Consider the following 27,572-nt stretch of genomic DNA (forward strand, 5'->3'; position numbering starts at 1 on the left):
GGAGTGCAGAGTCTTAACCACAATGCCACCAGGGAAGTCACTGAATTGTATATCTTAAAATGGTGAACTTTTTGTTATGTGAATTTCACCTCAATTTAACAAAAAAAAAAAAAAAAAGGAAACAGGCTATGCTAACTTTTTGAGAAAATGTCTTTGATTTTTTTGACCGGCTAGTCCACAGAGACTGCACAAAATTCAAAAGCTACAAAACAGTGCAAAGGTGAACATTTTAATCTCTTCCCAGTGACAACCAAAGAATGTTGCTCACTGTCTGGCTCTACAAGGACTGAGTCATTGGCAACTGCAGTCACTGACCTTCATCAAACCCTGACAGGAGTTCAGGGCCGAAGATCAGGAATGAGGCTCTTTCTGCTCGGGGAAAAACTGGCAGGACTTCAGATAGATATTTTCAGGACAAATTTTTTATGAGCCTGGATTCTTGCATCTTTCCAAACTAAGAAAAGCACTAAAATCATTAACTGCAGTATTTGTTCCTTGTGACCAGAAGCTACCTTCTCCTGAGATGTGTGATTACACATACCCTTCTCCAAAATCACACATATACTGACCTTCCCCCCACCTTTTCCTCAGAGCTGTCTGAGGCTGTGTCTAGGGCTACAGTCCTCAGTAAATCCCTCAATAGAACGGAAACTCGGGCTTCCCTGGTGGTGCAGTGGTTGAGAATCTGCCTGCCAGTGCAGGGGACACGGGTTGAAGCCCTGGTCTGGGAAGATCCCACATGCCGCGGAGCAACTAGGCCCGTGAGCCACAACTACTGAGCCTGCGCGTCTGGAGCCTGTGCTCCCCAACAAGAGAGGCCGCGAGAATGAGAGGCCTGCGCACCGCGATGAAGAGTGGCCCCCACTCGCCGCGACTAGAGAAAGCCCTCGCGCAGAAACGAAGACACAACACAGCCAAAAATAAATAAATAAATAAATAACAAAAACCAAACAAAAACCCCCCGAAACTCACAGCTCTCACGGTGTGCGTTTTTATTTGTCAATACCAGCCACCCAGTTATCCTCTCTGGTGCAATTCCAGTTATCAGATTCTCGTCTATTCTTCTAGAACGGTTCTATGCGTTTCCTTGACTTTTTTTTTTTAAAGGGGAAGAGTTTATTTATTTATGCATTCATGCATGCATGATCTTAGTCCCAGGGACTGAACCTGCGCCCTCTGCAGTGGAAGCACAGCGTCCTAACCACTGGACCGCCAGGGAATTCCCCCAAGTTTCCTTGACTTTCTAAAAACGCCTTACATGATATGACAACAGCCATCCATGCTCCCTACAGACAAGAAGACAATACAGAAAGGGTGACGCAGGAAAATTAGAGAACTCCCTTCTTGGACCACGGCAAACAGGTTGGTGTTTTGCTTGGAATATTTCTGTGTGTGTGGGCAGTTGGTTACCTTTGAAAACACGGGTAGCTAACTCCGAGGATCCACCTGGGTGCACAGGCCCTGGGGAGCGCACACGTGGCGGCCCCAAGGCTGCAAGCTCTGTCCCTCCCAGCAGCAGACAAACGGTCAAGTGCCCCACAAACAGTCGCAGCCGCGCCTGCGCAGAACGTCCCCGGGAGCGCGCAGCCTGGTGCCGGGCCCGCCCCCTGGCGCGGCGCGCTGACGTCGAGGTGACGTCACGGCGGATCGCCATGGTGGCCCTGAGCGGTCTGGCGTCGGCGCTGGAGTCCTATAGGGGCCGCGACCGCCTGGTGAGGCTGGGGTGGAGCGCGGCCAGAGGTCTCGGAGTCGGGCCAAAGCCCCGAGACCCGGACACTGAGGCCAGAGAGGGAGCGGGGTCACTCACGATCCCCCAGGGCAGAGGTCCTGTCCCCGAGTAGTGGACATGTAGGTTGTTCCGGCCACCCCATCGTGACTGGACATTTACGGTACCAACTAAATCCTCACGTCTGCGCATTGGGATCCGGCCGGATCACTGTAGCTGGTCGTTGGGTCCCAAACAATATCGTATGAGGATTTAGGATGTTGCAGGGTCCCCTCTGGCTGGACATTTGGATCCTGATGAATCCCGTATAGTCGGGCACCTAGGTTGTTCTGGCCAGTTCAACCTGGCTGGACATTTCCATGCCAAACAAATCCATGTCTGGACATGTAGGATCGGACTAGGCCACTGTAGTTGGTCCCTGAGTTGTCCCAAACAATCTCACACAGGGATTTAAGATTTTGCAGGGCTTTCCCTATGGCTGGATGTGTAGGATCTCACCACATCCCCTCTGGTTGGGTAGATTGTTCCTTCCAGGCCCCTGAGGTCAGACTCTGAGCTTGTCCCAATCAGTCTCTTCCAGGTAGGCATTCAGGTTGTACTAGGGAAGGTACCAGTAGCTGGGCATTCAGGTTCCAACCAAATCCCGTATGATCGGGTGTTCGGGTTCTAACAAACGCCCCCAAGCTGGACATTTAAATTGCAGCGTTTTTGCCATTACAAAGGTGCTGAAAAGGAATGACAAGTAAAAATAATGTATAAAACAACAGGAAAAAGTATCTTCTGAAAAGCAGATGATATAAAGATATAAGGGTGGTGATGCAGACCCAGTTCACCATGCCCCAAATCACCCACTGATTCCCAAATCACCACTGGGTTCCTTCTCACTAAAGTCATAAAAACAAATGATCCTTTTGTCCACTGGGTTGAGGCCTGGTCACCTTCCCAATCCACAGCCCAGCCACAGAATTTCGTGCAGCCAGGTAGATGCAAATGTATTCAATACATTTCCACCTAGCCCTCCTACATGCTGGGAAAAGGAGGATCCAGGAGATGGGAAATGGGGGTTTCTTTTTCTTGTCCCCATCACATATGTCTCCAAAGACTGTGCCATTCAGTGACATGAGCCAGTACTCTGTTAGTTTCCCAGTGCCTTTTGGACAATGATGTCATGGGTCTCCATTTATCCCACCTACAAGTATCCTTTTCAACTTTTGGCTTTTACTGGAAGTTTGTTGATGGAGACTCGTCCTCCCACTTGATCTTATGGGGTCCACGGCCAGGTCAGGGGTGATCCAGCTCAGTCCTGCCCCAGGGCCATGCTGACTGCTTCTGGTTTCCCACAGATGCGAACGCTGGGGTACTGCTGCCAGCTGGTGGGCGGGGTCCTGGTGGAACAATGTCCTGCCAGGTCAGAAGTGGGGACACGCCTGCTGGCACTGTCCTCCCAACTCAGCCACTGCAGGACCGTCCTGCGACTCTTTGATGACGTGGCCATGTTCGTCTACACCAAGCAGTACGGCCTGGGGGCAGAGGTAACAGGGCGCATTGGGCTGAAGGGAGGGGGTGTGGACCCCGGGAAGTCAGCATCTTATGGACTGGTCTCTATAAAGGCAATCATGTGGGCAGTTTACTACTTTTTTCAATTTTACTTTTTTTTTTTTTGGCCACGCTGCACAGCATGTGGGATCTTAGCTCCCTGACCAGGGATGGAACCTGCGCCCCCTGCATTGGAAGTGTGGAGTCTTGACTACTGGACCACCAGGGAAGTCCCCAATTTTACTACTTTTGGAGACAATCAGATGTTCTCATTTCAATTTTAATTAAAAAAATTAGCTCATACGTTTGCACATCCCTAAAGACTACGTAATTAAAAAGTCTCTCTCCTTCCTGACCCTCTGGCCGCCAATTTTCCTCCTCAGAGGCAGCCACTGTTGTCAGCTTCTTGTGTTTCCTTTATGAGGTCTCCTGCACCTGCACAGGCAAATACACATTGCTTACATAAATAGTTGCATGCCATTTACACTCTTCTGCCACTTGCTTTTTTCACGTAACAGTACAACTTGGAGGTCATTCCATATCAATCCAAAAGAAGCTCCTTCCAGGAATTCCCTGGCAGTCCAGAGGTTAGGACTCCATGCTTTCACTGCCGAGGGCCCAGGTTCCATCCCTGGTCGGGGAACTGAGATCCTAGCAAGCCACATGGTGCAGCTAAAAACACAAAAAACAAAAAACAAAAGAAGCTTCTTCCTTCGTTATGGCCACGTAGTACGCATGTATAGCCAGATGGTGATTTACTGAACTGATCCCCTGTTGGACACGCAGATTAGTTACATCTTGCCGTTACTACAACAGGACCGCATCATTTCACCAGTGGATCTAGAGCAGTGTTCCTCATCTGGGTGGTGGTACGATCTTGTGCCCCCCAGGGGATGGGCTGAGAAGCTGCCCTGGGCCAGCCTGGCTGAGTCATGCCCCCTTCCTGGGCTGCCCTGCCCCTCCTCACTGCCCTCCAAGGGTCTCCTCTCCGACTCACTTACTCAGATGCTCCCCCATTCTGCCCCAGTGCCCGTGGCCTGATCATCCCCAATCTCAAGTGTTTCCCTGGACTTTCCTCCTGCTTTGACACCCATCTCTTCAGCTTCCTGTGCATCCCCCCATCTCCTCTGTGAGGACTCCCCCGAGTCCCCAGGCAAGGGGTGGGGGGCTCCCTGCATCTCCTAGGTCCCTTGGCCAGAACAAGAACCTCTTTTGTTGGTCCCCACCCCTGCTCCCACCTCCCGCCCCAGTGAGAATCTCCTCCCCAGCGTAGGGCCCGGACCTTGCTGCTTCTCAGGAAACACCAGCGGAATGAGCATGTTGGGGTCGGGGTGGGAGGCCCCGTCCTCACGGAGGGGTGAAGTGTGCCAGAACACCCCAGAAGGCCCCAGACAGGATGGCGGAGCTGGAGTGGGATTCAGAACCCAGAGGGAGGCAGGATCACAGCTGGCCAGTAGGAAGGAGGCGGGCAGCGAGCATTGGTGGGGCCTTGGCTGGGAGGGCGGGGTTCCTGGGACGACAGAGAAGAGGCAGAGGGTATGGCAGGCAGTGAGGATGACGAGGTTAAAGGTAGAGAAGTGAAGGACTTGGCTGGCGACCCGGCCAGCTTGGAGGCCTTGAGGGGGCCGGACCCTGAGGGGCGGAGCCCAGGGTAGGGGCTCCGGCAGCCTCAGCTGGCCCTGCCTCGCTGGGCCAGCAGGGGTTCAGGACTCAGGGTTGGAGGCCATGGGATTTGCAACTCAACAGCCTGAGGCCCACCCCTGTATGAGACGGGGCAGCTGGCAGCTTCCTCTAAGAGCCTCAGTTTGCCTGTTTGCAGGGGTGGTGACCCCTTTCTGCTTTGGGGGAGCTGACCCAAGCCTTGCAGTGTAGTGCCTGCTGGAAGTTGGCACCGGGTGTGTGGCAGCCCACCCAGCCACCCTGATCTGCCTGCTCAGGGCTCCCTGTGGGGCTGCCTCCCCTGCTCCCCTCGCAGGGTCCTGTACCAGACACCCACGCACAGGAGCTAGGAAGGCTCTGATGCAGGGTGTCCCAAGTTGTCCTACACGGGAATCACCCGGGGACTTAAAAAACTTTCCTGGTGCTGGGGCCCACCCCAGCCTTGGTGAGGCAGAATCCCTGGGGCTGGGGGCTGGGTGTGGCGTTTTTGAAACTCCTTGGGGGATTCCACTGAGTGGCTGAGTTCAGACCCGCCACTCCGCTGGGCAATGTTGACCACACTGCTGAGAAATCAGGCCTTTGTTCTCCTGCAGTGCCAGCTACAGGCCAGCCTGCCAGGCCTGGACATTGCCCTGTGACTGCCACCTGGCATGGCCTGGGCGCCTAACATGGGCAGTGGGTAGGTCTGATCCCAGGTCCATCCCCCCATCTCTCCCGGTCCTGCAGGAGGAGGCCATCTTTGTCCGCTGCGTGTCTGTCCTGGGCAACCTGGCTGACCAGCTCTACTACCCCTGTGAGCACATCGCCTGGGCTGCCGACGCCAAAATCCTCCACGTGGAGTCTGCGCCATGGTTAACACTGAGCACAGCCCTCTGGGGCCTCTCCCTGCTCCTGGGGATTGCTAGGTAAGCAGCGGGGCCGCCCGCCAGGGGGCTGGAAGGGAACACCCGAGATCCCCAGGCTGACGGAAAGACAGGCTGGAGGCGCGGGGGTCTTTGCCTCCTCTGCTTTTCCTCCTCACCACCTCACTGTATCCGTCCCCTATTGCCGCTGAAACAGATTTCCACAAACTCGGCGGCTTCAAGCAACACAAATTGATCATCTTAACAGTTCTGGAGGTCGGAAGTCCAAAATGGGTCTCACTGGGCTAAAATCAAGGTGTGGGCAGGGCTGAGTTCCTTTCTGGAGGCTCCAGCGGGGAGCCTGTTTCCTGGCCTTTTCCAGCTTCTAGAGGCTGCCTGCATTGCTCCGCTTGTGGCCCCGTCCTCCATCTGTATTTTGTTTTTTGATTTTTTAAAATTTTATTTATTTATTTGGCTGCGTTGGGTCTTTGTTGTTGTGCACGGGCTTTCTCTAGTTGTGGCGAGCGGGGGCTACTCTTCGTTGCGGTGCACGGGCTTCTCATTGTGGTGGCTTCTCTTGTTGCGGAGCTCGGGCTCTAGGCGTGTGGGCTTAGTAGTTGTGGCTCGCGGGCTCTAGAGCGCAGGCTCAGCAGTTGTGGCGCATGGGCTTTGTTGCCTCGGGGTCTGTGGGATCTTCCCAGACCAGGGCTCGAACCCGTGCCCCCTGCATTGGCAGGTGGATTCTTAACCACTGCGCCACCAGGGAAGCTTTTTGATGTAAGCTCCCCTCGCAGCCACAGTGGCTGTCGTGGAGCTGGCCCATCTCTCTGGGCATTGGCCTTCCTCGCGTGATTGGGCAGCCTGGGCTGGGCTATGGCTGCTCTGAGGCTGCAGCGTCTCCTCAGGCTGCCTTGTGACCTCCGGCCCCAAGAGACTGAAGGGGCAGCCTTGGTTCCCTTAATTTTTTTAAATAGACTTTTTCTTGGGGGCAGTTTTAGGTTCACAGCAGAACGGAGCCAGAAGTAGAGAGTTCCCATGTACGTTCCCCCTACACACACACAGCCTCCCCTACCATCCACACGGCACCAGAGCACGGCGTTTGTTACAATCGATGAACCGACGCTGGCACAGCGTAATCACCCCACGTCCATGGTTTACATCAGGGTTCACGCCCTGTGTTGCCCGTTCTGTGAGTTATATCCACCAGTGACGTATCATACAGAATATTTTCACTGCCCTAAACGTCCCATTTTTAGGATGAATATGCTCTGCCTGTTAGTCCATTTATTTTTAGAGCTTCTGGTTTTCCCCTCATTTCTCTGTATGCGATGTGAGCAAGGGTGTGGGGCTTGGGAAGCCTTTCGTGGGTGCTCATGATGACCGGGGGTTCCTAAGACCCCAGGGTGCCGGAGAGTCATGTGGGAGGTTGTTGAAATGTAGGTGCCTGGCCCAGGCTCCCAGAGGTTCTGATTCTTCAGGTCTGGGGGCGCAGGAAGCATCATTTTGCCTGAGTCCCCCTGGTGGCTCTGATGCAGAGCCACTGACCTCACTGAAGGTGCTGCCCTCTGTCCCATCCCCTCAGGGAACATGTCAACTGGATGGGCACACAGTGGCTGGGAAGATGTGATCAGGCCCTGGACGGACCTCTGAGTCAGGAAGCCTGGCTGAGGTCAGCCTTCCAACTGGTGGGACTCGGCACATTCACGTCCCTGCACGCCCCACAGCCCAGGCTGCAGGGTGCAAGGGCTGTGCAGAGCAGCCTGATTGGACATCACCAGGGCCCCAGAGTCCCCAGGGAGCTCTAGAGGATGCCCAACTGATGGCCGCTTCCTCAGTCTGCAGACACCAGCCCTCGGGGCCCAAAAGGTCATCTAGTTTCACCTCAGACAGGTCTGGCCACTGTCCAGGGTGTGTGTGTGTGGGGGGGAGGGGGCAGGCCTGGCGCCCATCTGGACCCCATTTCCCTGGTGAGCCAGCCGAGGCGCAGGGAGGGAGACAGCTTCCCCAGGCCGGCTCTGGGCCAGCCTCGGTGTCCTCATCCACAGTGGGGTGGCTTCCCAGCTGGGCCATCAACCCTGCACGTGGCACAATGTACTTTTGAGCTGCGGTCCTGGGGCCAATGCTTCACAGAGGCCGGGCTGGAGCCTGACTGGCCAGGTCAGAAGCACTGGGCACTCCCAAGCCTGCAGCCCAATAGGTGGGGGGCCTGCCTTAGGGATGAGTCCCCAGGAGCTTCCGAGGCACGGCTGCTCTGGCGCTCCAGAAAGGCGCAGGACAGATGGAGCCATCCACTGGCGAGGCTGGCAAACTTTACAGGGAACCTGTGGCCACAGTGGCAGGCGGGGCCTCCCCTCAGGCCCCTGCACACCCTACCCGGCTTCTCCAACCCTGTCCTCTGTGGTGTTGCAGGTCCCTGTGGATGGTCCTGAAGCTGAGACAGAGGCTGAGGAGCCCCCTGGCAGCCCTCACCAGGTACGACGTCCAGGGTTTTGCCCAGGAGACAGGCCGACTTCTTCCTGCAGGCTGGGTACCCCAGAGGGTCTCCCCAAGCCAGGGAGGTGCTCAGAGTCACCAGCGATCAGTCCCGCCCTGTGCAGGCCCCGTTGTTGGGGGGGCATGATGTGTGCCACATCGAGGGGCCTCGCTGCTGCCTCCGGGTGGATGTAGCACTTTTACAGATGGGGAAACTGAGGCTAGCTGCAGGCCCCCTAGGCAGGAAGTGGCAGAGCCAGGACTCCAGGGCTGAGCCTTCACGGCCGTGCCCCCATCAGGGAGGATGATGGGAGATGGAGTCCGTTTGCTGAGGACCAAGGTCAGTCACTATCTCATCCTGGGAGAGAACACGGGGTAGGGCCACTCCCAGCATAAGCCCAGAAGCTGCCCACACCCCTGCCCAGCTCCATGGGCTCAGGAGGACGGAGGTGTGGACCTGAGACTCTCGCTCCCGCCGTGGGCAACCTCTGGCGAGTGTGACCTGGACGCAGCCCTGCCAGTCCTCCTCCCTCCCCAGCACTCCTTGCCCTGCCCTTGTGGGTGGGCGGGGGGCGCCCGGGCCTTCCCTGAGCACCCCCCAACTCTGCTCCCACAGCCGGCTGCCCCAGGGCAAGCGGAGGGACATGGAGGCCCAGATCCGGTCGGAGGTGCTGACCCTCCTGAGCAACCTGGCTGACCTGGCCAACGCGGTGCACTGGCTGCCCCCGGGCATCCTGTGGGCCGGCCGCTTCCCCCCGTGGCTGGTGGGCCTCCTGGGCACCATCTCCTCGCTCCTCAGCATGTACCAGGCAGTCGGGGCCGGCGGCCAGGCCTACGCCGCCCCTGACGGACCGGGGAGCCGGAACCCTGACGGCGGCCCTTCCCACGGAGCAGCGATCGCCCCGGAGGGGCCAGGTCTTTAATTGAGCAGATCAAGGCCAGGTGTGGGGAGGCACGGCCAGAGGATGCGCAGAGCAGCCTGGGGCACGAGCCCCCAGAGGGGCGGGTGTGTGTGCGCGGAGCGGGTAGACTCCGAGACTCGGTGTAGTGGAACAGGCACCCGCAGGCCGGAGTCCTGTACCCAAAAGGCGAGCGGGGGAGCCGGGTTGGGATGGCGAGCGCCAGGTGGGCCTGAAGAAAGTGAAATGAGAATCAATTAAAGGCGGTGGTGCTGCTGCGAGGCCAGATGTGAGAGCTTATTCCTAACGCCCCGGTCCCTCCTGTCCGCTCACTCACACGCCCTCTCTCCCGGGCGGGCGGGGGTGCCCCTGGGCCTTATTTTAGGGAGGGTGTGCAGGTGCCCCTGTGGGCCTGGGTTCAGCCTCCTGCAGGCTGGAGCCGCAGTGGGAAACCACACTTCCCCGCCCGCCTTTGGAGCATCCTTGGCCGGTGGTCCCCTCCGACGCTGCCAAGCGTGGCCCGCCGACCCTGAGCGGCCCTCAGCCATGGAGGGCGGTTCTCCCTCCCCGCGGGCGGTTCTCCCTCCTCGCGGGCTCGGGCACCCCGGCCGTGGATGCCGCCTCCACCAGGCTGTGCCCGGGCCTCGTGCTCCTGGGCATCACGGGGTGCCTGTCATGGCCGAAGCATCTCACAGCCACCGCTTGGACCCAGAGCTGCCGTTGTCTGTTCAGGGCTGGTCTGAGCATTTCGTGGGCTCCGAGCATCTCTGGAGACGCCCGAGGCTCCTGTCTCCCAGCTCGTGGAGAGCACGGCAGGCAGGACTGGACGAGCTTGTTTTCCAGTCTGACGTTTGAGAGGCCACACACATGTGGCCTCGGGTGGCCTCGGCGGGTGGTGGGTGGCCCACATCTGCCCCTGGCTCTTGCCTGTGACCCTCCACATCTGAGTCCTGGCGGGAAAGCGGAGGGAATGGCGCTCTCCCTCACAACTCAGAAGCACCGGGGAGACCCAACGCACCGGCGGCGTTTACAGTCCCTAAAGCCTCACGTGCTTTCAACCACATTTTGTTCTTTTACAAAGAAGGTACGTGGCCAGGAAGAGCTGGGGTGGCTGCAGGGACCCCACCTGGCCCCATCCAACGGGGGGGCTCCCTCTGGGCTAGGGGAGGGAGGAGGAGGAGGGAGGGGGTCCCTCTTCCCTCTGGTAAAGGGGGGGCACACTCTGCCTTCCCAGCACCCAGAGGCACCAGCGACATTAGGGCGGGGGTCAGAGCGGCACCTGCCTACCTGTTGGGAGACTCGGTGAGTTAACACCTGGAAGGCAGCGTGTTTGTCAGGGGACCACGTGAACACCTGGACGTGTAACACGACAGGTCACAGGTGCCCCAGGAGGCTGGCATCCCCCTCGGGCCTGGGCAGCCTGGGCAGCGGGGCGGGGACGCAGCTGACGGCCTCAGGCACAGCTGGGTGGGCTGGTGACCAGGAGCCGGCTCCAACTGTCGTGTGGCCACACCCTGCCCCGTGCCCTTCCCTGGGCTGGCAGCTCAGCTGCAGGTTGGGGTGAAGCAAGACAATTCCAGGGGACCGGTCCCGGCGCGGGACTCGGGGAGCGCGTGCTCTGTCAGGGAGCAGGGAGGCTGAGGGGCCCCGCCTTGTCGAGGAGGCTGACGCCCCAGGACCACAGGGGCGGCCTAAGTGGGAGGGGACCGGCCAGGGCCGGAGGACCTGGCGGCATTCTCCGCACCCTGGCTTCATCAGCGCTCCCCCTGGGGACCACTGTAGCCACCTTGGCACTGGCACTGCCTCCAACTTTGTCCAGATGGAATCACTGTCTGTCTGGGGCTTCCTCACCGGGAACAGAGCAGGCTACCTGGCCTGGGCTCTCTCTGTGCAGTCCATCCAACCACTGGTCTGAGCTGGTGCCCGGCGGGGGGGAACGTGCTGTCACTTGCCTGGGAGGTGTCTCCACCTCCCTACATTCCCCACCCCAGCCTCGGGGCAGGGGGAGCAGTGCACCCGGCAGGAGAGGTGACAGCGGCAGAGAGCACTGCTGTGGTGTCCTGGGCCCACATGGGAGGCACAGGGCATCACAGGCAGGCCCTGGGCCTGGTGTTCAGGCCTCCTAGTGCAGCAGAGGGTCCGAGGCTCCTCTCCTCCCCGCCCCCCCGCCCCGAAAGCACACTGCAGCACCAGCCTTTGGGCCGGTGATCCTAAAACAAAGCTCTGAAGAACCGCCACCCGGTCAGCTCATCTCAGACACGTTTATTGCTAGAATCAGGTCTTAAGTTCTAGGGCGGTTCCGACATATATCACAGTGAGGAAATGCTGCCATCATTGTAAAAATAATTGTCGGGTGAACTAAGGTCATGGTCACGATTAACGTGCACAGATCCCACAGAAATAGGAACATCTGCTCGACCCCTAACTTTACAAATAAGACTGGACCCTACCGGGGAGTGACCTCGGGGTCCTGGTGAGATGTGCCCACGGTGCTGCCCAGCTGCTGGTACCACCCGGAAATCTCCTCTGCTGAGATCCACGCGGGCTCGAGCTGCTGATCGCCCGAGGAATCCTCTGGGAGGGTCACAGCGTCACAGCGGTCCTCTTCACAACAGGACAGGAACTTAAAAGTCAACTTTTCTAAAGTGCTCTGATGCGTCTCAGTACAAAACACAAACACTGATTACAGACGTGGCACGTGTCCTGGGGCGGGGAGGCTGCTGCTCCTTGCTGCTAGCTGGTGCCGCAGGCCCTCGGGCAAGGGCGAGGTGGGGGAGGTCCCCAGAGGGGCAGGGAACAGCTCTGGAGAGGTCCGGAACCACTGTCAGCTCCTTGTCACTGCTGGCTGTGTCACCTCGCCCCGGGTGCCCGGGCTCCTGTTCCGCCAGGACTCAGTCTTCCCACCAATGCTTCGGGCTGTGGGATCCACTGGGGAGCCTGGGGTGCAGGAAAAGGCTGGAATGCCCCGCCCTCCCGCCTGGCACCCAAGCCTGCACTTGGCCAGAGCTGGAATGTGGGTCTGACCCAGGTACCACCCTGGGACCGTTCATGGACATGCGATGCCATCCCCGACACCTACAGCCTCGCCTCGAGGCTGGACCGGCGGCCTTCTCCCTCCTCCTGGGTGTTTGCTGACAATAAGCTGCGACAGCTCACTGGACTTGAGGTGCCCGCGAGGCGGCCGTCTGTGCACTTGCTGGCAACAGTCACCACCCAGGCCACATGGGTCCCCCCAGCGTTCCACCCCACTGCCCTTTGTCCCAGCCTCTGCCCATTGGCTCGGGACACCAGCCCTAGGGGCTACCCCCCGGCAGCCCTGGAACAACTGGCCCATCTCAAGGGGATGGAGGACCCTCCACCCGGGGCTGGGACCCTCAGGTGCGTGCCGGCCCTGGCTGAAGCTCTGGACTTGGCTTCCTGGGCGCCTGGTGTTCGAGAGGCCCACAGAACCACGCTGCCTTGGTGAGGCGCCTTGGGAAAGCACCGAGTTTGACAAGAGCAGGTTTTAAAAACCTCCACCACATTAAAGTGAGCTACGGTCAGTCCCTTCCAGGTCAGCCCCTTTCAGGACGAGTTTCTGCACCTGTAGGACCCGCCAGGCAAGCCATCAGCCAACCTCTCTGGCTGCCCAGCCCTGTGGTCCTGTCCCGGGAGAGCTGTGTGCCACCCCTGGCTGGGCTCGTGTCTTGGCCTGGAGGTTCACCATGAACCCACTCCTGGAAGTCAATTCTGCCTGATTCTGTGGACAGAGCCAACACCACTGGGCCCCTTCTGGTGCCATAATGACTCGTTCCAGGGTCTCCCGGTGGCCATGGAGCCCAGCCTGGGCCGGCATCTCCTCAGGCCAGGGTCTGGCCTGTTGTCATGCTCTAGGTGGAACCACCACAGTTGGTCACTACCTTGCAAACACAGCCTGGAGTTGGTCTCTCCTCTACCCAACTGGGGCGCTACGATGACAGCTCCATGGGTTAGCTTTGGTTCAACCTTCCGTTAAAAACTCTCCTTTTTGTATTAGAAAAAATAAGTTTACAAAGTTGCCCAGGCACCACTGCTAATCCTACAGAGCCTCAAGATGGCAGGCCAACGCTGCCCCGGCCTGGTGGTGGTTGGCAGAGGCCTACTTGGGAAGGGGAGAGGGCCGTGGGCGCGTCCCCAGAGAGCACAGGAAGGGGTCTGCACCCTGAGCCACGCCCCCTAGAAGAAGATGACATCTTCCTTGCTGGCTTCTTCCTTGTCGAGTGGTGTGGAGAACAGGACCACGGGTGGGAAGGATGCCCCCCAGGCCTTGAGGGTGAAGTACTCGTTGGGGACATCAGCCGGGACCGGGCATGGGGCTGGGAGGCAGGAGTCTGGAAGAGAGAGGGGGCTGTGGGTGTCAGGAGCTGCCAGGCACTGAGGGTGCCAGGGGGTGGGGGTGGGGTGCAGGCCGGCTCACCTGGGGGCGGTGTGGAGCTGCGCAGGACGGGACTCTGCGAGCGGCGGCCTCGAGAGGCGTTCTCCTCTTTGCCCATGAACTTGTTGAGAAGCAGTGGCTGCTTCAGGTCAAATGAGGCTGGAAGCGGGAGGAAGGTGCCAGCTGGGGTGCTCGGCCTCGCTCCAGGCACAGGAGCGCTCTGCGGACCTGGGCCAGGGCCTCATCCCACTTCTCGCCCACACTTTCCCCAGCGCCCGTTCCCAGGAATAGACCCCACTCAGACGTTAGGCCCCAAATTCAGTGACAAAATCCAGGGCAGACACCCCTGCCCAACCACAGAAGGCCCTGGAGTCATTCAACCTTTGGACGAGAGGCCCTGTGACCCTGCTGCCCAGTGGTCCTGGGACACAGGACCTGCTCCCCAGGAATGTCCCAGGGACTCTCCCCCTGGGCCTTCCCTACCAGGGCCAGCTGCCTGCAGGGTGCTCTGGTGCAAGGGCTGAGCACGCCATCGGTGGAGCAAGGACACCAGCAGAGCTGGCAGCACCTGGACCAGCGCAGGGCGGGGCTCGGTGGGGCAGCCGTAGCACTGATCACTGTGCAACTTCCTGCCCGACTTCCCGCCCGGGGTGACTAACTGCGCAAAGGTTTCCAAGGCTCGTTTCTGAATCACCAGCGCGGTCCCTTGTCCCTGATCCCAGTTTGAGGGCCAAGGCGGGAACAGAGCTGAGGTTTGATGTTTCCATTTTTTTGCTCTTTGAGATGAAAGACCTCCACGTGTTGGGGGGGAGGGAGCAGCCTCAGCTGCCTCACCAGTTGTGCCTTGGGGTTTCCTCCCGATGCCCCCTCCGAAGGCGAGGGGCCAGGCAGGCCCTGGGCAAGGTAGGGAGGGGGCTGCCAGGAGGCCCCGACTCACCTGAGCTCTCCGAACGGTGGGAGCCCCGGCTCTTGCCGCCCTTGTCCTTGCCGCCCTTGGTGGAGGCGGCCAGCTTGGTGGGGATCTGCTGCTGCACGGCCGCCTGCCTCTGGATCTGGTTAGTGGCGCTGAGCAGCTGGATGGGCACGTCGCTCTTGGCTGGCCGACCCTCAGCCGGGGTGCTGTCCCTTCGGCTCACCTCGGGGCGCTCTGCGTACTCAGGCCCGGCACCAGACAGCAGCGAGCTCACCCGCGGCCGTGGCGCTTTAGTCAGGGCCGCGGACCCTTCCAGCCCTTCCCCGTTGAAGCTGGGAGTGTGGCTGGGGGGCTGGGCCTGAAAGAGCGCCAGAAGACACCAATGCTGGTTCCTTCGGGCAGCCCTTCCGTGTCCCGACAAGGAGCCACGCCCCGCAGATTTGCATGGCGCTGCGGGCCAGCCTCGTCCCGCACTCTGCCGGCTCCCGGGTGGGGCGGGGCGGGGTTTTTGGAGATGGTTGGACCTGGCCTGCCTGCCCGCCCAACTCCCGGGTGAGGGGTGGCTTAACGGAAGCTTCTTAGCTGGGAGGGTCAGATCTGGGTAGAGACTGACGCTGGTCCGACGGAGCTGCCATTTACCGCCTGCCCCCAAAATACATACACACCCACGCATGTGCTCATGCACTCACAACTCACAGACACGCCCGCGCCCGCGCGGGCCCAGGGCGCACCCCCGGCGCTCACCTCCGCAAGCACCTCGGGCGGCAGCGCCCCGGCCGCCCCGGGCACCATGTTCTGCTTCTTCACTCTGCGCAGCAGTTCCAGCCGCTCGCGCTCCCGCTCCACGGCGCGCTGGGCTTCGCGCAGCCGCTCCAGGTCGTGCTGGTAGGCCTGGCGCTGGCGCTCCAGCTCTTCGCGCTCCTGGCTCAGCTGCTCCTGCAGCCGCAGCGCCTCGGTCTCGCGCTGCTGCAGCCGCGCCGAGGCCAGGCCCAGCTCCTGGCGCTCGCGCTCCCGCTCGCGCTCCCAGCGCTGCTGCTCCAGCCGCAGCTGGCCCTGCAGCTTCTGCACGCCCGCCAGCTCCTCCCGCTGCTTCTCGAAGTTGCGCTGCCGCTCCTGCTCCAGCAGCAGGTTCCCGCGCGTCGACTGCAGCCGGAACTGCTTCTCCCGCTCCTGGAGGGCCGCCCTCTGCGTCTCCACGTAGCTGTCCTGCTGGGCGATGACCGCCTGGGGGAGGGGAGGGCCGGTGAGCGGCCGGCTTCAGGAAGAGCCCGGCCTTCCCCCAGACCACAGCCTCAACCCGAAGAAGGGCACGTGCAGCCTGGCACGCTCCCCAAAAGCCACGTACCTGGAGGCTGAGGAGCAGCTGGGACAGTGTCTGGATCCGCCGGACGAGCTGCTGAGAAAAGGAGAGGGACGTTGGCGCTCTGCAGGAAGCCCCGCCGGGCGTGCGTGCCGGCCCTGGGGGGACGCACAAGCCCGCGCTTACCTCCGACTCCAGGAGGGCGGGCAGCCGGGGGCTGGGCTCAGCACCTGGTGCCTCCGCCTGTGGAAACACGGCATCACAGCTCAGAGAGCTTCTAAGGGCCAATCCAACTCGAGCGGGACACGCGTATTATAGCTAAGGCATCCCCTTAGCATGGGACAGGCCCCCGCCTGCTCGTCTGACGTGTGCCAGCCTTGGTGTCTGGAAACTGAGGGCGCAGGGTGGGCGCAGGGTGGCCTCCGGGAGGTGCGAGGGCGGCGGGTGGGGTGGGCCCGCCGTGTGGGAGCCTCTTAGCCTGGCCGCGGGGGGTGGGCTGGCAGGGGGTGGTTGTCAGAAGAGCCCAGGCCTCAGACCTCAGAGGTGGCCAGAGGCAGCCAGCCTCCAACTCTGACCCCAGCGCTTGGCAAGGGTGGGCCTTCTGAGTCAAAGGACGGAACAGCCAGTGACCTCGGCACCCGGCCGGGGGGGGGGGGGGTCGGGGGGGGCGGGGCAGGACACCTGTGCAGACTGAAAGCTCGTGGTCCCCGCACGGTGGCTCTCACCTGTTGCTGAGGCCGCCGCCCTGAGCCCGCCCCTCCCCTGCCTCCCACCCCGCCCTTGCCGGGGCCTGCAGGAGGAACCAAGAGGGTCACCTGGCCACATGTCAATCTGCACATTAACTATTAGTCACCGTCAACCGGGACGACGCTGCTCACTATTTGCCCTGAGACGGAAAAACCAGACAAGCCAAGCACAGGCTGTTCCCCCTCACTGACGATAATTAAAAGCACTGGGGCCGACTCTGTATGGAGCTCGGGAACATCCCAAGGAGGCAGCGTACCGCCTGCGGTGCTTCCTCGGAGGCCCCCGGGGTGTCGCCGGGCCTCGAGTCCGGGCTGCCCGCGGCGCCCTGCCAGTCTCGGAGGCTGGGGTTGCTGCTGCAGACGTTCTTCTGAAAACTGCCATCTGAAACGCCAAGCCAGGCGCATGAGATGCCGCGGGTCCCGAGGGGTCTGCATGCCCTGTTCCCCACCCCGCCCCCAGCCTGGGTAGGAATCGTGGCCGGGCTGCTGCCTTCCGACCTGGGCAGAAAGGGCGGCATCTGGGGCTCAGAGACCAGCAGCAGGAACTGGCCTGGGTGCTGCTGTCAGAATGTGACTCACCACCCCTGGAAAGTTCCAGAACCCTGACCCCGGAGAGTTTACAGAAGGTTGAGGGGAATCAGCAGCAGAGATGCTGAACAGCAAACGCCTGGGCTTTGCCAAGAATGCTTTGTGAAGGGAACGTTTTAAGAAACTGCACATCCTCCCGCACCCGCCGACCTCCTGGGGTCCCGAGAAGCCCCAGCCCCGAGAGGAGGCGGCGCCACTCACTCTTGCCGGGGCTGCCGGCGCTGTCGTAGCCCCCGGAGGCCTCCACCCTCCGAGCTGGGGACAAGGAGCCACCCCCGTCATCCACCTGGCCGTTGGTGCTGCCCAGCCGCCTGCAGATCAGGCTCTGGATGTCCTCGACTGTGGAAGGAGATGGAGGGGAACCAAGTCACCCGCGGCCCTGCCGTGGGCATCAGAGCAGGGTGCAGAGACCCGGGCCACGGCCTCGCAGGGTGTCGGTCACCCCCTCTGACTCTGTGCACCCCCTACACAGGTACTGCACCCAGGATGTGCCAATCTGTATCTACACGAGGCCGGACCTTGGGGCGCTCCGGGCCCTGAGCCTGGGGCTGCGCTGGGCCTAGGAGGGAACTCGGTGTGGCCACTGCCTGTGTGCTGACAGCCATACAGAAGGTCAGGGGCCATGGGAGGTGGCCTTGGGGGAGCAGGGCTGGTCACATAAGGTGCTCGAGGACAGACGGGCTTTGGCCAGGTGAGGAGGTGGGGAGACTATTCTAGGCCGAGGCACAGGACATGAGAGGGTCTCGGGAGCCCAAGAACAGTGGTGACTGGAGACATGGGAGGCATGGCCGGAGGGAGCAAGGCTGAGCAGGGGCACCGTCCAAGCGGGACCCCTCTGGCCTTTTCACTCCGATGGAAAATTCTGGAGGGCAGGGCTGTGTCTGTCTCGCCTGACGTTGAAAGAACAGTGCTGGCCCTCCTGCCTGACTGCCCAGCAGGAGCACATGCCCTGGCCTAGCATGGGGCTCAGCAGCTGCGTGGAAGTTTCTAGGAGCTCCGCAAGGACCCTGTCAGCTCCTGGAAGCAGGCTGCTTACCGGCCAGTGCCCTCCCGTGGCTGTGCGGCCAGGAGCCCCTGAAACAACCCACCAAATGTGTATGTGTGTATTTTTCTGGGGACAGCATCAGTGACCCACTCATCAGGAAAAAGGAACCGTCTCAGTCAATTTGAGACCCCCGGGTCCAGCACCGGGAGTGTTTGTTGAGTGAATAGGAGATGGTACTGTAAATCTGCAGAGGGGGGTCTGCACCCGACTGGGTCCAAGGACCTTCCAGCTCTAAGCAGAATAGAGGCAGGCAGAATCGTGCCCGGATAGGGTGGCCTGTGGGCCCCACGGGGCTGTGTGCCCAGCCTGGGGTCTCCCAGGAGCCCACCAGGCAGCACAGGGAGGGCGGGCCGGCGCTCAGCGAGGGCTGGTGGCTACTTACTCTCACTCATGGCCGACTTGAGAATCAGCTCCCCCTGCAGGTTCTCGGGGGGGTCCCCTCCCCGGAAGAGGAGCCGAGCCGGGGCGAGGTCCTCGAGGCCGCTCATCTCAGCCATCTCCAGGTAGATGTGCTGCTTCTCGCTGAGGCTCTGGGCGATCTGCTGGTCTTTCATGTTAAGTCGCTCTGCAAAGTGGCAATGGGTGTGGGGTTCGGCCTCCTCTGGGGTAGTTTCCCCCAGGAGCTGGTATAAGGATGCCTCACAGGGCCAGGCGGGCCTCTGGGAACCCTGCTGACCCACACCCTGTCCGGAGCTGGACCTCTCCCTTCGTCCAACATTCCCGACCAGCAGGCAAGGGTGTGGCCCTGTCTCCAGCTTATTTCCCTCAATTATAAAAATCAGACACGGTGGGGGGATGGGGGAGGACCATAACGGGCTGATTTTTATTAGTTTGGGACAAACTGAGAGCCTTATGAGACTTAGTTTTCTAATCTTCTTACAAGTCTGTGGGTTTTATACTTTTTTTTTTGGCCGCACCACGAGGCATGCGGGATCTTAGTTCCCTGACCAGGGGTTGAACCCGGGCCCCCTGCAATGGAAGCATGCAGTCTTAACCACTGGACCACCAGGGAAGTCCCTATACCTCTTTTTTGCTGCCATGACTACGACTTATTTTACTAGACTTTCTCACTGGTGATTGCTAGTATAAATATACACATCCCGTTCAGCTAAATTATTGAGCTCTCTTACATTTCAAATAGCTTTCCAGTTGATTCTACAGGATTTCCTAGGCAGATAATCATGTCACCTGCAAAAAATAATTCTGCCACCTCCCTACCACTCGTGATCTCTTACTTCTGCTTCTTCCCTTACTACCCTGGCTGGAACGTCCAGGAGGAAGATACTAATGGTGAGAGTGGGGGGGTGGGGGGCCCTGCCTCGCTCCTGACTTCGATGGGAGTGTCCCTGATGGTCCAGTGTAAAGGATGAGATTGGCTTTTGGTCCAAGATAATAAAGGAGATCTTGGTGAAGGAAACATCTATTTCTAATTCACTAAGACTCTTGTCGGGAGTGGGTGATGAGGAGACGTTCCGGTATGATTCTGTGGTATCCGTGGAGATGCATCTGTGCAGGGCATGTATTTTATTACCCTCTGACAGAACTAAGAGTTAGAACGGGACACACTGGGGAGGGGGTGAACCAGCGCCGAGGGACCGGCGGAGCCCTGACAACATTGGAACAGCCCTGAGGCTGAGTGGATGGGCCCCTACTTTCTAGATGTTGGTCTTCTACCACTATTTGCCGTGTGGCTGACAGGGTCTTGGTGCTCCAGCCTGGTGTCAGGCCTGAGCCTCCGAGGTGGGAGAGCCGAGTTCAGGACATTGGACCACCAGAGACCTCCCGGCTCCACGTAATATCAATTGGCAAGAGCTCTCCCAGAGATTTCCGTCTCAACGCTAAGACCCAGCTCCACCCGATGGCCAGCAAGCTCTAGCGCTGGGTGCTCCGTGCCAAACAACTAGCAAGACAGGAACACAACCCCACCCATTAGCAGAGAGGCTGCCTAAAATCATACTAAGTTCACAGACACCCCAACACACACCACCAGATGCGGCCCTGCCCACCAGAAACACAAGATCCAGGCCTACCCACCAGAACACAGGTAGGCACCAGTCCCCTCCACCAGGAAGCCTACACAAGCCACTGAACCAACCTCACCCACTGGGGGCAGACACCAAAAACAACAGGAATTACGAACCTGCAGCCTCTGAAAAGGAGACCCCAAACACAGTAAGTTAAACAAAATGAGAAGACAGAGAAACACACAGCAGATGAAGGAGCAAGGTAAAAACGCACCAGACCAAACAAATGAAGAGGAAATAGGCAGTCTACTTGAAAAACAATTCAGAGTAATGATAGTAAAGATGATCCAAAATCTTGGAAATAGAATGGAAAAAATACAAGAAACATTTAACAAGAACCTAGAAGAACCAAAGAGCAAACAAACAATGATGAACAACACAATAAATGAAATTAAAAATACTGTAGAAGGGTTCAATAGCAGAATAACTGAGGCAGAAGAACAGATAAGTGACCTGGAAGATAAAATAGTGGAAATAACTACCACACAGCAGAATAAACAAAAAAGAATGAAAAGAATTGAGGACAGTCTCAGAGACCTCTGGGACAACATTAAACCCAACAACATTCGAATTATAGGGGTCCCAGAAGAAGAAGAGAAAAAAAAGGGACTGAGAAAATATTTGAAGAGATTATAGTTGAAAACTTCCCTAACATGGGAAAGGAAATAGTCAATCAAGTCCAGGAAGCACAGAGAGTCCCATACAGGATAAATCCAAGGAGAAACATGCCAAGACACATATTAATCAAACTATCAAAAATTAAATACAAAGAAAAAATATTAAAAGCAGCAAGGGAAAAGCAACAACATACAAGGGAATCCCCATAAGGTTAACAGCTGATCTTTCAGCAGAAACTCTGCAAGCCAGAAGGGAGCGGCAGGACATATTTAAAGTGATGAAAGGGAAAAATCTGCAACCAAGATTACTCTACCCAACAAGGATCTCATTCAGGTTCGACGGAGAAATTAAAACCTTTACAGACAAGCAAAAGTTAAGAGAATTCAGCACCACCAAACCAGCTTTACAACAAATGCTAAAGGAACTTCTCTAGGCAGGAAACATAAGAGAAGGAAAAGACCTACAAAAACAAACCCAAAACAATTAAGAAAATGGTAATAGGAACATACATATCGATAATCACCTTAAATGTAAATGGATTAAATGTGCCAACCAAAAGACACAGACTGGCTGAATGGATACAAAAACAAGACCTGTATATATGCTGTCCAGAAGTGACCCACTTCAGACCTAGGGACACATACAGACTGAAAGTGAGGGGATGGAAAAAGATATTCCACGCAAATGGAAACCAAAAGAAAGCTGGAGTAGCAATTCTCATGTCAGACAAAATAGACTTTAAAATAAGGACTATTACAAGAGACAAAGAAGGACACTACATAATGATCAAGGGATCAATCCAAGAAGAAGATATAACAATTATAAATATTTAGGTACCCAACATAGGAGCACGTCAATACATAAGGACAATGCTAACAGCCATAAAAAGGGAAACTGACAGTAACACAATCATAGTAGAGGACTTTAGCACCCCCCTTTCACCAATGGACAGATCATCCAAAATGAAAATAAATAAGGAAACACAAGATGTTTTAATAATGAAACATTAGACAAGATGGACTTAATTGATATTTATAGGGCATTCCATCCAAAAACAACAGAATACACTTTCTTCTCAAGTGCTCATGGAACATTCTCCAGGATAGATCATATCTTGGGTCACAAAACAAGCCTTGGTAAATTTAAGAAAATTGAAATTTTATTAGGTATCTTTTCCAACCACAATGCTATGAGACTAGATATCAATTACAGGAAAAAAACTCTAAAAAAATACAAACACATGGAGGCTAAACAATACACTACTAAATAACCAAGGAAAAAAAAATAATAACCAAGAGATCACTGAAGAAATCAAAGAGGAAATCAAAAAATACCTAGAAACAAATGACAATGAAAACATGACGACCCAAAACCTATGGGACACAGCAAAAGCAGTTCTAAGAGGGAAGTTTATAGCAATACAATCCTACGTCGAGAAACAAGAAAAATCTCAAATAAACAACCTAACCTTACACCTAAAGCAATTAGACAAAGAAGAACAAAAAATCCCCAAAGTTAGCAGAAGGAAAGAAATCATAAAGATCAGATAGGAAATAAATGAAAAAGAAATTAAGGAAACAATAGCAAAGATCAATAAAACTAAAACCTGGTTCATTGAGAAGATAAACAAAATTGACAAACCATTAGCCAGATTCATCAAGAAAAAAGAGAAGACTCAAATCAATAGAATTAGAAATGAAAAAGGACATGTAACAACTGACATTGCAGAAATACAAAGGATCATGAGAGATTACTACTACAAGCAACTATATGCAAATAAAATGCACAACCTGGAAGAAATGGACAAATTCTTAGAAAAGCACAACCTTCCAGACCGAACCAGGAAGAAACAGAAAATATAAACAGACTAATCACAAGCACTGAAATTGAAACTGTGATTAAAAATCTTCCAACAAACAAAAGCCCAGGACCAGATGGCTTCACAGGCAGATTCTATCAAACATATAGAGAAGAGCTAACGCCTGTCCTTCTCAAACTCTTCCAAAATATAGCAGAGGGAGGAACACTCCCAATCTCATTCTATGAGGCCACCATCACCCTGATACCAAAACCAGACAAAGATGTCACAAAAAAAGAAAACTACAGGCCAATATCACTGATGAATATAGATGCAAAAATCCTCAACAAAATACTAGCAAACAGAATCCAACAGCACATTAAATCATGATCAAGTGGGATTTATCCCAGGAATGCAAGGATTCTTCAATATATGCAAAACAATCATTGTGATACACCATATTAACAAACTGAAGGATAAAAATCATATGATCATCTCCATGGATGCAGAAAAAGCTTTCGACAAAATTCAGTACCCATTTATGATAAAAACTCTCCATACAGTAGGCACAGAGGGAACCTACCTCAACATAATAAAGGCCATATATGACAAACCAACAGCCAGCATCGTTCTCAATGGTGAAAAACTGAAACCATTTCCTCTAAGATCAGGAACAAGACAAGGTTGCCCACTTTCATGATGATTATTCAATGTAGTTTTGGAAGTTTTAGCCACAACAATCAAAGAAAAAGAAATAAAAAGAATCCAAATCGAAAAGAAGAAGTAAAACTGTCACTGTTTGCCGCTGACATGATACTATACATAGAGAGTCCTAAAGATGCTACTAGAAAACTACTAGAGCTAATCAATGAATTTGGTAAAGTAGCAGGATACAAAATTAATGCACAGAAATCTCTTGCATTCCTATACACTAATGATGAAAAATCCGAAAGAGAAATTAAGGAAACACTCCCATTTACCATTGCAGCAAACAGAATAAAATACCTAGGAATAAACCTACCTAAGGAGACAAAAGGCCTGTATGCAGTAAACTATATGATACTGATGAAAGAAATTAAAGATGATACAAACAGATGGAGAGACACACCATATTCTTGGACTGGAAGAATCAACATTGTGAAAATGACTGTATTACCCAAAGCAATCTACAGATTCAATGCAATCCCTATCAAACTACCAATGGCATTTTTCACAGAACTAGAACAAAAAATTTCACAATTTGTATGGAAACACAAAAGACCCCGAATAGCCAAAGTAATCTTGAGAAAGAAAAATGGAGCTAGAGGAATCAGGCTCCCTGACTTCAGACTATACTACAAAGCTACAGTAATCAAGACAGTATGGTACTGGCACAAAAACAGAACTATAGATCAATGGAACAGGATAGAAAGCCCAGAGATAAACGCACACACAAATGGTCACCTTATCTTTGATAAAGGAGGCAAGAATATACAGTGGAGAAAAGACAGCCTCTTCAATAAGTGGTGCTGGGAAAACTGGACAGCTACATGTAAAAGAATGAAATTAGAACACCTCCTAACACCATACACAAAAATAAACACAAAATGGATTACAGACCTAAATGTAAGGCCAGACACTATAAAACTCTTAGAGGAAAGCATAAGCAGAACACTCTATGACATAAATCACAGCAAGATCCTTTTTGACCCACCTCCTAGAGTAATGGAAACAAAAACAAAAATAAACAAATGGGACCTAATGAAACTTCAAAGCTTTTGCACAGCAAAGGATACCATAAACAAGATGAAAAGACAACCCTCAGAATGGGAAAAAATATTTGCAAATGAAGCAAATGACAAAGAATTAATCTCCAAAATATACAAGCAGGTTGTGCAGCTCAATATCAAAAAAAACCAAACAACCCAATCCAAAAATGGGCAGAAGACCTAAATAGACATTTCTCCAAAGAAGATATACAGATTGCCAATGAACACATGAAAGGATGCTCAACATCACTAATCATTAAAGAAACGCAAATCTAAACTACAATGAGGTATCATCTCACACCTGTCAGAATGGCCATCATCAAAAAATCTACAAACAATAAATGCTGGAGAGGGTGTGGAGAAAAGGGAACCCTCTTGCACTGTTGATGGGAATGTAAATTGATAGAGTCACTATGGAGAACAGTATGGAGGTTCCTTAAAAAGCTAAAAATAGAACTACCATATGACCCTGCAATCCCACTACTGGGCATACACCCTGAGAAAACCATAATTCAAAGAGTCATGTACCACAATGTTCATTGCAGCTCTATTTACAATAGCCAGGACATGGAAGCAACCTAAGTGTCCATTGACAGATGAATGGATAAAGAAGATTGGCACATATATACAATGGAATATTACTCAGCCATAAAAAGAAACGAAATTGAGTTATCTGTAGTGAGGTGGATGGACCTAGAGTCTGTCGTACAGAGTGAAGTAAGTCAGAAAGAGAAAAACAAATACTCTATGCTAACACATATATATGGAATTTAAGAAAACAAAAAAAAGGTCATGAAGAACCTAGGGGCAGGACAGGAATAAAGACGCAGATGCACAGAATAGACTTGAGGACATGGGGAGGGGGAAGGGTAAGCTGGGATGAAGTCAGAGAGTGGCATTGACATATATAAAACTACCAAATGTAAAATGGACAGCTAGTGGGAAGCAGGTGCATAGCACAGGGAGATTAGCTCGTGCTTTGTGACCACCTAGAGGGGTGGGATAGGGAGGGTGGGAGGGAGATGCAAGAGGGAGGGGATATGGGGATATATGTATACATAGAGCTGATTCACTTTGTTGTACAGCAGAAACTAACACAACATTGTAAAGCAATTATACTCCAATGAAGATGTTAAAAAACAAATTTAGAACAGGATGAAATGAATACTATGTTAACATTATACTTTCAGGGGTCAGTGGGATTTCTCTGATTTCTTTTGGACATTTTTATTCCTTAATACCTTCAAACTTGCACCTCTCCCCACAAAAAGAAATAAAATACATACTGCCTAATTTTATGCGCTTACTGCTCAAATGTTACCTATGTTAAACATAAATATCACAGTGAGTGAGAGAGAGGAGGGGAGTTGACTGAGACCACAAAGTACTGAGATGGATTCTTGGCAATGACCTTGCTGAAATCTCACAGGACTCTGTTAAAAACCGGGGAGCAGAATAAGCACGATGTGGTCCATCCATACAATGGAATATTATTCAGCCTTAAAAAGGAAAGCGATTCTGCCACAGGGATGAACCTTGAAAACATCACGCTTGGTAAACTAAGCCAGTCACAAAGCGACAACTATCCCCATTTATACGAGGTGTCTGGAGTAAGTAAGTTCATAGACAGATAGACAGTAGGACAGAAGTTCCCAGCTGCTGGAGATGGGGAAAGAACGGGAGTGACTGCTAATGGGGATGGCGTTTCTTTCTGGGGTGATGGAAACAGCCTAAAATTGACTGTGATGGTTGCACATCCTTTTGGTATCCACTAAAATCCACTGCATGGCATACTTTAAATGGGTGACTGGTAATGTATGTGAATTATTGAGCCCTTCTTGAGCGAGGACCAAGGGAGCAACCCTAGCGCCCCACTCCCCTTTCCCACACGCCCTCTGGAAGAGCGTTACCCCAGGGCAAACGGCCCAGAGAACCGCAGGACATGGGATAGCCCACAGCCAAACTCCTGGTCACTTGGGCGGCGGTTCGCTCCGTGGCCAGTTCTGATGGGATAGAACAGAAAGGCCACTGCCGGGCCCAGGAGGGCTCTCGGGGCCAAGTCACCCGACGAGGTTACACTGACCCCATCCCCCCACCCCGCCCTTACCTTGGAAGTCCCTCAGCCTCACGGCGCGGGCCTCGACCATCTTCCTCTCCTCCTCGGCCTCGCTGTAGGGGCCCTCCTCCTCGTCCGGGCAGCTGCAGGGAGAGGGGACAGATGGGCGAGCACGCTCCGTGGACTGGCTGCCTCTGAAACAGCACTGAGGTCTGCCTGCAGGCCCGGCTGCAAAGAGCATCTCTGATGTGCTGAGAGATTTAGTTTGTTAATGGTCAACCGTGCAGGACAGAAACACAGCCGTCGGCAAGCATCCAGTCTCAAAGTGTCAGGACGTAACCGGCCACAGGTTTCAAATGTCTTGCAGGGTGTGGGGGGTGGAGGAGACAGAGCAGTTCCTTCCCTGGGGACCTCCCAGCTACGGGACGCTGCAAGGCCAGCAGAGTCCAAGTTGAGGACTGAGGGGGCTCGAAGAAGACTAAAGCTTTGAGAAGCTTCTGGGCATAAAGGGAGGGAGCAGCAGGCTTGGGGTGGGGGCCGGACCACCGTCTGTCGGTGGCAGGAGCCAGGCATCACTCAAAGCCACAGGGTTGGGGTCCTGAGGGGTCCCCTGGCCCGAGGAGGAAGGACAGCCCCCCGTGTCAGGTGGACAGTCCACCAATACAGAGCTGCGGGCCCCGCATCCTCCAGCCACAGACATCTGGGCCTTTTTAGCTGTTGTCAGAAGGGGCTGAATGGCGTCTTCTGTCTGCCCTTAGATGAGGGGATGGACAGAGCACCGAGGTGGAATGACAGGGAGGGGAAAAGCGAAGGGGTCTTCCGCCTGCGACCCCCGGCACCCTCGCAGGTGCTCCAAGGTCTCTGCTGACTAGCCAGCCACCAAAGCCAGGGGCACAGCCGTCAGTGGAGGGAAGGCCCACCCGGGTCCCTCTCACCTCTCCACGGCCCTTCGGATGTGAGCCATCCAGGTGTTCCTGTCCTCCTTGGAGCTGGTGTAGATCTCGTACATCTCGGGCCCGTGCAGGGAGGCGCTGATCAGAAACATGGCTTTCTCCTCGTTGGCCACCTCCCTCACGATGAGCTTTTGCAGCGAGATGATGGGGCGCTTGGAGTCCTGCACAGGTGGGACGGGGCGGGGAGGGTCACTTTGTACCTGGCCTACAGCCGTGGAGCCACGAGCCGGCGGGGAAGGGGACTTGGGGGGGAACG

General features: G+C 55.1%; 2 protein-coding genes across 7 annotated transcripts in view; one reads left to right on the forward strand and one right to left on the reverse strand.

Moving 5' to 3' along the window:
* Positions 1 to 1,642: 1,642 nt before the first annotated feature.
* On the forward strand, positions 1,643 to 9,443 carry PEX11G (peroxisomal biogenesis factor 11 gamma). 2 transcript variants are annotated; one of them, XM_079917232.1, is made up of 5 exons: positions 1,643 to 1,712; positions 3,070 to 3,266; positions 5,617 to 5,826; positions 8,173 to 8,235; positions 8,852 to 9,443. In XM_079917232.1, the coding sequence occupies exons 1-5, from the start codon at positions 1,653 to 1,655 to the stop codon at positions 9,156 to 9,158; spliced, it is 837 nt and encodes a 278-aa protein (XP_079773358.1). In that variant the 5' UTR covers positions 1,643 to 1,652; the 3' UTR covers positions 9,159 to 9,443. The 2 variants fall into 2 exon arrangements, with proteins under 2 accessions (XP_079773358.1, XP_079773357.1); XM_079917231.1 differs by having other exon boundaries at positions 3,070 to 3,258; positions 5,648 to 5,826.
* A 1,860-nt stretch (positions 9,444 to 11,303) lies between these two features.
* Positions 11,304 to 27,572, reverse strand: part of ARHGEF18 (Rho/Rac guanine nucleotide exchange factor 18) — a gene marked incomplete at its 5' end in the record, with an annotated part of 94,703 nt that continues 78,434 nt past the window's right edge. For 3 of the 5 annotated variants that reach the window (XM_079917097.1, XM_079917094.1, XM_079917096.1), the window contains 11 exons: positions 11,304 to 13,483; positions 13,570 to 13,686; positions 14,465 to 14,798; positions 15,185 to 15,664; positions 15,786 to 15,836; positions 15,927 to 15,983; positions 16,744 to 16,868; positions 17,276 to 17,413; positions 18,502 to 18,684; positions 26,415 to 26,506; positions 27,299 to 27,477. In XM_079917097.1, the coding sequence (XP_079773223.1) occupies positions 13,329 to 13,483; positions 13,570 to 13,686; positions 14,465 to 14,798; positions 15,185 to 15,664; positions 15,786 to 15,836; positions 15,927 to 15,983; positions 16,744 to 16,868; positions 17,276 to 17,413; positions 18,502 to 18,684; positions 26,415 to 26,506; positions 27,299 to 27,477 (1,911 nt within the window). In that variant the 3' untranslated portion in view covers positions 11,304 to 13,328. The remainder of the gene's footprint in view (positions 13,484 to 13,569; positions 13,687 to 14,464; positions 14,799 to 15,184; positions 15,665 to 15,785; positions 15,837 to 15,926; positions 15,984 to 16,743; positions 16,869 to 17,275; positions 17,414 to 18,501; positions 18,685 to 26,414; positions 26,507 to 27,298; positions 27,478 to 27,572) is intronic. The other 2 variants (XM_079917095.1, XM_079917098.1) reach the window with 1 other exon arrangement.

Source organism: Stenella coeruleoalba, assembly GCF_951394435.1.
Source record: "Stenella coeruleoalba genome assembly, chromosome: 3".
Lineage (NCBI taxonomy): Eukaryota > Metazoa > Chordata > Mammalia > Artiodactyla > Delphinidae > Stenella > Stenella coeruleoalba.